Source organism: Elaeis guineensis, chromosome 12, assembly GCF_000442705.2.
Source record: "Elaeis guineensis isolate ETL-2024a chromosome 12, EG11, whole genome shotgun sequence".
Lineage (NCBI taxonomy): Eukaryota > Viridiplantae > Streptophyta > Magnoliopsida > Arecales > Arecaceae > Elaeis > Elaeis guineensis.
Window position 1 is genome coordinate 8,673,709 of NC_026004.2, and position 9,965 is coordinate 8,683,673.

Genomic DNA, 9,965 nt, shown 5'->3' on the forward strand with positions numbered 1-9,965 from the left:
ATTTGTTGGGAGTAATACTAAAATATTCCTATGAAAACGAGGACTGCTGTCTTCTCAGTTTTTATGGGATATTCACAATAAGCAGCATCCTGAAGCAAAAAGCATCCATGAATAAAGATTTCGGCCATTTGATACATTTTCATACAAAAGGGTCCGTCTGCTAAGCAAATCACAATATATAGCTAAACTGACTCGAGGTACCCTTGCAAACAGAGACAAAACTTGGAAAATATACGCATGGTTAAATTTTGGAATGCTATCTTAGAGGAAGTTAAAGTACAAAAATTAGGCCTCTGCACAAAAACAACCAGCCATGAAGCAGTTGCAAATGCATTTCACTTAAGCCTTGACAGAGTGAAGAAAATTCAGAAATACAAGTGTTAAGGCATATCGATGTGAGGTATGGGACGACAGTAATAAATATCAGTGGAAATAAATGGGAAAAAATGGCCGCATGAACATGTTCCTCTGCTGGTAAGCTGAATTTACACCAGAAATAAAGAAAGATTGCCGGTACCAGAAAGAACTGTATACTTGAGTATTATTCTACTGTGAAATGTTGTCACTGTGTTTGCAGACAGAACATGACCTGGCATTAAACATCTAGAGCAGAGTCAGCAAATTCAAACAAAATACTGAATTGAAAATCAACCAAAATTAGATCAGCAGTTCAGCACAATATATGTGCAAGCTCCTAAAAATGGATTAGAGCAATCCATCCATTAGTTAAAGCGCAAAAAAATAAAGGGTTGGGGGGGGGGGGGGAGATTCCAATCTTCTCAATATGTAGAATCTCAAAGGGCCAACAGATCAGGTGCTGAGCAACACTGAACTCAAGATTAATTCCACAAGTAATAGATCATACTTTTACAAGGCTTTTTGTATATATCCCTATAAAAATATGGCTGATCATATATTTATCCTCTGAAAGTCGCTATCTACATATGTATCCCTCAAATCATCCTGGTTTTGTAATGATACCTGCCCTTGAGGATTTTTGACTAACTGTGTTAAAAAATAGCTTTTTTAAGCGTAATAGGACACTATTACTGTTTTGCATTAATAACCTTAAAAATTCTAACATTTAATTCATATTATAAAGATCTATATTTTTGCAATAACTTTAATCTAAAAGCATAATAAAATTATTTTATACCTAAAACAGTTATTTATTAACGCTGTGACTCAAAAATCCAATGGGAGGCATATCTTTGCAAAAACAGGAAGACTTGAGAGGCACATGAAAATTGTGACTTTCTAAGGGTAAATATGTAATAAGCCATATTTGCAAAAGTTATACATGAAAAAGGGAAAAAACCTTCTTTGTTTTGCTCCCATAGTTTTTACAAGGTTTATACAAGCAAAGCAGGTACAGGAACTTTCCTACACCCATGAGAACCACCCAAAAACTTCCAACCATTTTTGTGCATTTATGTTATGGCAATCATCAGCCAAAGACTGTGCAATGTACTGCATGTACAGTTGAATGGCTAATTACAGTCGATCATCAAGTCAAGCACGCCCTTTTATTCTGAATGCAATATAATTGTTTGAATAAGAAAAGAACAACTAAACGAACTATTTTAAGAAACATCCAAAGTGGGGCAATGCATTTTTAAGATTGAATTGTGTGGATAGGCATCAGGGTCTGGTTAATACATCTCCACAGCAGTTAGCGGCTTAAAGCAAAGAAAACATATATTCTGAAAAAAAAGAGGTCATGAACATTAATGAAAATGAATAAATTGTCATCTTACTCCATCAATATCTAAGAATAACTCAAGAGTGTCATGTAACTTTCAAGCCACGTATGCAGAAAGAATGGAAAAGGGAGTTTAGCAAGCTAAACCAAAAATGAAAGCAATAAGTTTATGGACAACTTTCAAACATGACCCTATGTATGGCATTCACCCTCAGCAAAACTGCCAGAACCAAAACGTTTCCCGACATAAAAAGATCCAGGTACACTGGCTGGGTACTCTTGTGAGTGGTTTGTAACTTGATTTCGTAAGGAAAAAAATGCATAGTTGATCACAAAACAATACAAAATTCTATTCTATTTCATAGCCTTTAAATTGGTGATATAGGATTCCTAATGTAACAGCTAGCAAAGGTAACTTTCTCAGGATTTTAAAGACTTTAAGAAAGTTCAATAATAAAAGTTTTCAACAATTACTTATTTAATCAAAGTAAGATGCTTCAGCACCTCATAGGTATTGTGAATGATATCATGGATTGAAGAAACTTGAACCACCGATATTAATAGAAATGAGCACCACTATACTTGTAATCACAGCAAGCCATGCTAATGTTGAGTCTGCAAAAAATGAAACAAAGTCGAATCACCATAGTCAAACTTCATGAAGTTTGCTGTTTAGAACATATACCAGCTATATTAATAGGAAAGGAATTGGCATTACCTCTGGCACCACTTGAAACACTATTAGGTTCAAGAGATGATGTCTGACCACGGGCTCTTGACATCGTTGATTCGGGATACTTGGACTCCTCAGAAACTTTAGCATTTCCTGTTTCAGATGCCACTATGCCTTGAAATTCCTCACTTACAAGCAGAGCTGTTAGGACATCCATAAATGATTCTCTTTGTTTTTCATCAGGGCCACCCCTACTTTGTCCATATGTGCCATTCGCTTGCTCATAGTCTAGTATTTCACCATCAGATGCATCGCCATCCACAAACTCCATTTCTACACTATCATCATCTTCATCCTCAACATATGCCTTGTATGTGAGGCGTAGTAGTATTTCCCCAGAAGATCGGTTCCCAAACAATCTCCAACCTCCTTGTAAAGTTATAATTCTATCTGTTGGTACTGTATCTTGAAGAGATCCTAGCTCAACCTAGTAAACAATGAAGGTCTTAATGAAGAAGAATTACAGATGTTCAGCAAGATACAAAAATGCAAAACTAAGGAAACAATGGAAAGCCTAAAACATAGATTCAGGGCCCAACTTTATCTGTTCAATTTCACAGCTATTCCATATGCTTATCACTTTTCCATCATACATAATGATTTCAAAGTACCATTTACGCATATTTTTCCTTCTCAAAGCTACAAAATTACCTTCCTCGGTATTGAAACATAAGCTTTCTCCAAGTCAATGAAGATGCTATGTAGACAATCATGACATAACCATCCATATTCCTTTAAGAATTAAGAGCAGGCCATCTGATGGTATAAATTCTTAGTATTCCACATGATAATTTCAGATAAATCAGAATATCATAATAGTTAAGATTCAAATGCAAAATTCAAAGCTAGTTGCTCAAACACATAGCAAGCATTCTCAAATAAAATATTATAATAGACTTCTGAAGCAGAAATTAATGGAAACGCCTTCACTTAGAGAATATTAATCTTATATTACAGGACAAGACATATCACAGAATTTCTAGCTAAATTCAGGATCCAAAAATGGTTTTACATGACATTTATGAAGGTTGGTTTTGCAGATGCATTAAGCATGAATAACAATGTGAATGATACATACTCAACATTACTAATTAACCACTTTTGCATGGATCAACCATGTAACATAGCAATACTTTACCTCGCCTGTGCCAATAGTGAAATCCGGGAATCCAAAGGAATCCTTTACTTGGATATATAATTTCTGCTTCCTAGGGTTCGCAACAAGCATATGAAAATCCTGCCCATATGCCAAAATATATGTTACCTTAAAAATTTAGCTTTGGCTGAATAGTACTTACAATAAGTCTTACCTGATTCCAGATTGGCTGTCCAGGTGGGCCAATGACAGTTGTCTGGCTATTTTTCTTACTTCTAATTACCTGATCACCCAAACTTAGAACAACATAAGGATCCGTCTTTCCTGTCCATGCACGAACAGGTAGATCAGCTTCTGTTAAAAAATTAAATAAAAATGACTACAAAACAAAAAATATAGACCATTTTAAAACAAAGTTACAACTGAAAACATGATACCACTTGACAATGAATGCTTCCTGAAACTAACAAGATAAAAGAACTATAGATAAATGCTGACTTCTGCAGAGGTTCTCAGAATCGGAATCACAATCAGCAGGTGAATGGAAAAAAAAGGAGCTAAAGATCAAAAATTTCCATAAATCGTATTTTTTTTTAATTGAAATATAAACATAGGTGCTTATAAAATCAGAGTCGGGCCTCTTTTTACATGCAGTAGAAAATCAAAGGCAAAGAAACTAAAGAGAAAAGGTGAGAACAGATACCAAATAAGAAATAAGCAAGTTTCCGAGCATCTACTAGAGTCACTGATAACTCTCCAACAAAATCTTTATTTCCTTCCTGAATTGCATTTGTTTTGAAATCATCTGAAACAGGACCCAGTGCTTTCCCTTTCTGAAAGTCAAGGACGATTTTTTTTGGACGCACAAAGAGTCGAGGCAAATCTTCAGTTAGAAGCTTTGTCAGGAACCTAGAAAGATAAAATGTAAAGATTTAGTTCACAGCACAATATTACAAACCAAAGTAATATATCCATCAGATAATGGCATGAATAATCAACAATTATTAGTTTTGGCAGAAAATTTCATAAAGAGAGGAGGCTTATCATATTTGCATACTGGGAGAAAGCACAACAAGGGAAATAATTTAAAGCATAGAGCTTGACAAAACATAATATTCTTTTTTTTGTCACAAAGAAAAAAACATGAAAATCCACTAAAAGACAATGAGTGGTAGATGAGTCAAAAGAACACCATAATAGAAAACATAGAATATAAAAGGGATAAAAAGGATTGGACACTTGTAATAACTAATTATCAAGGATATGCCCCAGCTCATCACAGAACACACTTGAAAAGTGTGAACATTTTTTTAAGTGCCACATCATGCATGTTATGTAGCAGTGCCACACTTTCACCCCAACAGTTTCAAGAAACCCATATAAATCCATATTTTAGAAATATGTGCTTTGCTACTCATACAAGATGCCACTTGATCTCCACCATTTACCTATCGTACCACAATCACTCTCCTCCCCAACTAAATTTTATATGCGATTTGCAGAGTATGTTGTGTTCTAAAAGAAGTGTTTAGGGTATCAAAAATATCAAGTGATTTTTCATGTAGGCAATCGGCTGAAAACTGTTAACACTGCCTTTTAAGTCCCATTTGAAAACCAAATGCTTCATATGGTGAAACTGTTTCTTAACATGTATTAAGAGATGACAACCATGAAACAATCATGGCCACGAATACAAAATATAGATATTACATGTTTCCCACATGTTGATATGGCCAATCCAGAAAAAATGACACAGATATGATGGCATACACAACAACAGAAAGATGTATTCATGTTGGGACTATTATGCTTTATGCCTATATATGTGCAATGGCATGAATGAGGCATCTTTTGCCTCTAGAGTTCTGCTTATTTCCACCCTCAGTTAAAGCAGAGACAGGTGATACCTCTAAATCAAGGTTGAGTGTTTCTAGGTTGCACGTAATTCCAACCCACTCAAGTAAAGCAGTACCCAAGTTGTTCCTTAATGATGCACTAGTCACTAGCCTGCAAAAACAATGGAAACAAAGCATCTAAACACGACAACAAAAACTGTTGGCATGCTTTTAAAGTTATGATATATTTCCTGAGCCCTGTTCAAACTTGATTAGCAACATTATACAAGTTGGTATTACTACGAGAGCAAGAACTACCACACAAGATAGAGATGTACTTGATGTGCTGATGATAATGAAGTCAAGTTTCTTTACAATTTTGATGTACATGAAATGTAAATGGCATGACTTAAACAAAAGCAACAGAATGTAGCATACAGAATAAATTCTGAAATCAAAGGTGTTAATGGCTTAAGCCACTTTTAGATTCACAATTTTTCTAAAAAAGGGTCTGGCTGTATGGATTTCTACATAATGTGAGTAAAAATAAAACTAGTAATAATAACAACATTGCCACATAGTAAGAAATGTGACTTAGAGAAAATGAACAACAAATATGCAAATGAGTTTAGATAGATCATAGACAGAAAAACAGGGAACAGGAATGATTTCACTCACATTGATAGAACCGGGATTGCTGATGAAGAGCAGCCAATTCCATGCAATGAACATTAAGCTAACATTAGTAACACATCAAAGTAATTGTACAATATTAAGATCATATATACATAATCCCTTAGAATAAGATATATCAGAATAAATTGCATGTAGTGATAAACCCAGCAATTGTGATCCTTAGCAGCATATGACTAGCTCAAAAAATTGTGACAATGGAGAAATACTGAAGAGGGTTTCAAATACAAAGGAAACAAAACTCCATGCGAACTATTTCAGTTTCTCTACCTATCCTCTTCATCAAGCAGTCTGATTCACATAAATAATTAGCAAACTGGTGAAAGCTATGAAAACACCAAAATCAACTCACCTTATAATAATTGACATTCACTCCTGCAGCACATATTACTTTTTCTATCAGTTGGAGCGGTTAAATTTACAAAGCCACCAGCACAACTAAATCTCGAGGAGATCTTCAGAAGTTTTTTGAAATACAATGATATAGCTCTCTTATTGCTTCATTGGTGAAACACAAATAACACAGATATGTAGATCCACAGACTAAGTATGCCACTCAGCTTCACAATAGGTGAATTGTGCCTCCTGCCTTCCCAATATGTTGGATTGGCTACAGTTTTCCAAGGATTATTACTCCAAATAAACCTTAAATTTCTGCATGGTGATGATAACATTATGGGGCTGATCAATTGTGGTTGTCTTGTGTCATAGTTTCAAATCTGCATCAGGCCAAAGAGTTGACTTACTGATCATACTAATCATAGACTAATTCAATGGAATCAGAAGCCCTACCAAATCACGATCTTAATATACATCCTACACTGTTATCTTCATTTTAAGGGCGAATCAATCTTCAAGAAAATCTTCTACTTCTCAATATCAGTATCTTCTGCATGTACAATGTGAACTCTTTGGGGTTGCATCTCGACCCCCCATGTTCAACTCTGCCTTCTCTTTTATTTTTAACTTTTCAAGAAAAGCTCTATCTCATTCTCCTTTCCCAAGCGCGACTTGTTCTTTCATTGTCACAGTCCTATCTTTTATTTCATTTTCATTCCACTCCCCAAGGCAAGTGAATTGCACATGCTCAAAACAATTTATAACAATCAATTTCTCAAGTAGCCCAAGAACTCCCAAAGTGAAGCCTATTATACACTCACATGGGCGTTACAAATCTTGGAAAAAACAACTTCAGCAAAACTGATTCAAAAAAAACTCATGAATTCACAGTGCAAAACAATGTGCGTTAATATTTAATCAATACATGCTGCCTTTGTAGTCTCAAGTTCACTGCTAAAATATGTAATGTAATTATTATGGATTACAGTAATCCATGCCACCCCAAATTAGATTAATTCCATCCTTCTTTTCTATTCCCTGCTCCCCTTTACAATTGTATGTTCTTCTCTGGATACTACTTGCCGTTAATAAATAATGCCTCACCATATTATTAATTGAGGCAGACAGTAATGACCATGCAATCAAATTATTATGTACAAGATTATGCCTAAAAATGTTTCTATTCAATGCCCATGCATTCAAAAATGGGTAAACATATGCAATATACCTTCCAGTGAAATTAATTTACTGACATATTGAACAATAATATTTCAAAGTGGGAACTATTTAATGAAAAAAAATAAAACTCACACTAAAAATAATGGATGCACGAAAATAAAATGGAGTCATAAGAAAATTGAAACATACCCATAAGATTGAACAAACGAAATGGTGACAGCTCAAATTTAATCTTTGGAAGGGCGACAAAAGCCCATGATACAGCACCCACCCAAGGCTCTGTAGGTATTAAACGTAACTTGACCCAAAGTTCCCCATCAATATCAAAATCACGAACTCCAACAGGTACAACGATCGGGATAACACCAAATTTTAAGGATAGGGACAACAACATGCGAGCACCACCTGTATAACGAAGGCCAATCTGATACCTGACATAGGGGGTGGAAGGGTTAATCAGACATGAAAAATATATTATTTCTCCTCTATTGGGTTGTTTTCTCAAATAAAAAAACCATGGTTTAAATTTCCAAGTGAATCATGTTTGGATCCGCCAAGCATGTAGAATCATCGGCCAAGGATTCCAATATTAACATTTGAGACTCTACATGCAAGTATCAGACAGATTATAGATGCAAACATTTTATATCCACATAATCAGGTAATGCTTTATCCACAAAGTAAAACTACTAGCAGAACTAGTGTTTTACACTACAAAGAAAAACTTACTGCAAGTCATTGACACGGCGAGAAGTCCTTCGTTCAACATTCCTAACAGACAATGGTTCATCCCCTAGCGAGAACTGCTTAATTTCAACCCTCTGCACATAATCAGGCTTCCTGAGGTTGTCTATCACTGGCTGGACCGATCCGATGATCCAATTTTCAAGCCCAGACCTGTAAACCTTCCATAACTTTCCCAAAACCATGTTGACCCATTCAACTGACTCTTTCCTCTGGAGATCCTTTTCCAGAAACAGTGAGAAGCTAGTCGGCACCTGAGGCCAGGTCCCATTCCGAACATCCTGGATTGATTTATTCCTCTTCCTAAAAGTCCAAATCTTGTCAAAAACAACACCAACACAGAAAAAAAAGACAAAGAAGCCAGCAATACTCCTGTTAATGGGAGGAGAAGGGATGGGATGGATCACTCCAAGCTGAGTCTTCAATTTATCCACCAATGGATCGTCCTGGTAGTTTCTGAAGCTGGAGGCCATCTGCATCGGCTCGGAATCCTCATAATCCAGTTCACTGGATAACTGTTTCGCGACAATTTGCTGCTGGGCTCTCACACTTCTCTTGGCAGATTTCAAGAAGTCAACGTCCAAATTCGAATTTTTATTCTCAGCCGGAAGCATGCACGGCCCGCATCGCCATCTACTCCTCCGAAACTCACTCAGAAGAATCCCAAAGTTCAATCTCTTCCTTCTTCTTCTTCTACAACCGATGCCTCCATCTCCTAATTCACACGGGCAAACAAGAGGCGAACGCCCACGAAACTGCGAGAGAGCTAACCCAAAAGAATTCCGCGGCACCAACATTCCAGGAACAAGAAACGCTGGTCCCAATCCAACGTTGGGCACCGCAATTCACATCAACAACAGCCGAAAACATAGATCCCAAGTCAGAATACCCGCTGCTCGAGCAGCTCGAACTCAAGCGAATTGGCCTCTATAAAGACCGCAAGCTCGAGAGTTTGGGATTAGGCTTTCCCGAGTCCCGCTCAAGGGACGCATAAACCTCCATCGCCGCCAAAAGAACAGCACTGAAGAAGAAATCTTGAAGAAATCGAGTCGATGATGCTAGAAACAAGAAGGAAATATAGGATCAGGGCGAGGGTTCGGCGGGGTTTCGAAGGTGAAAAGGGCGGAGGCGGTGGCTGGAGCGAGCGCGGCCTTTCGCGGACTGGGCGCGGGCGGTTGGGGGGCGAAATAGAAGGGGTCGAGAGAAAGGGAGTGGGGGCGTGAAAGGAATGGGCGGCTGGAGAAGCGTCTCGCCCGATCGGGGGGAAATCTCGCGGGGCGTCTCCCGCCTCGGGTGGGCGACGCGTGGATAGAGAGTGGGCTACCCGCCTTTGGGCGCACGTGACTTGGGTGGGATCATGCGCGGGCGACCAGGCCGCGGTCGGCGAGTTGACGCGGTCCGGGTACGGTACTGGGTAGCTATTATGGGATGTCGGCGCACGAACAGAGAAAAACAACGACTTTCGTGAAGAACTTGAAGTTGGAATTGTTAATCTTTTTGGATAAGGAAAAAAAAAAAAGTTAGACATGTGCTGTGACAACACTGAATTAAACATGGACAACATTAAAGCACGTCGGCACGTGCCTTATGTTCATCTTTGATGTCTTGATAAAATGAATAAATTTTGTATCTTTTATAGAAAAA

General features: G+C 37.4%; 1 protein-coding gene across 3 annotated transcripts; it reads right to left on the reverse strand.

Moving 5' to 3' along the window:
• Window positions 1-238: 238 nt before the first annotated feature.
• LOC105055408 (synaptotagmin-2) lies at window positions 239-9,535 on the reverse strand. 3 transcript variants are annotated; one of them, XM_073246354.1, is made up of 9 exons: window positions 8,307-9,535; window positions 7,767-8,008; window positions 6,045-6,063; window positions 4,235-4,440; window positions 3,746-3,855; window positions 3,574-3,672; window positions 2,421-2,862; window positions 2,207-2,317; window positions 239-603 (listed from the first exon to the last, which is right to left on the reverse strand). In XM_073246354.1, exons 1-8 carry the CDS (start codon window positions 9,116-9,118, stop codon window positions 2,229-2,231), a joined length of 2,019 nt encoding a protein of 672 aa, XP_073102455.1. In that variant the 5' UTR covers window positions 9,119-9,535; the 3' UTR covers window positions 239-603; window positions 2,207-2,228. The 3 variants fall into 3 exon arrangements, with proteins under 3 accessions (XP_073102455.1, XP_029123498.2, XP_073102454.1); XM_029267665.2 differs by having other exon boundaries at window positions 239-589; window positions 8,307-9,534; XM_073246353.1 differs by lacking the exon at window positions 239-603 and having other exon boundaries at window positions 2,032-2,317.
• Window positions 9,536-9,965: the final 430 nt, after the last annotated feature.

What these genes read in the sequence shown, in the direction of transcription:
- LOC105055408 (XM_073246354.1), bottom strand. Translation starts at nt 9,118, where the DNA reads ATGTTGGTGCCGCGGAATTCTTTTGGGTTAGCTCTCTCGCAGTTTCGT. An exon ending in CGCCGTGTCAATGACTTGCA is followed by an intron (nt 8,009 to 8,306) that starts GTAAGTTTTTCT and finishes CCCCTATGTCAG; the next exon opens with GTATCAGATTGGCCTTCGTT. An exon ending in TCACTATTGGCACAGGCGAG is followed by an intron (nt 2,863 to 3,573) that starts GTAAAGTATTGC and finishes ATTGTTTACTAG; the next exon opens with GTTGAGCTAGGATCTCTTCA.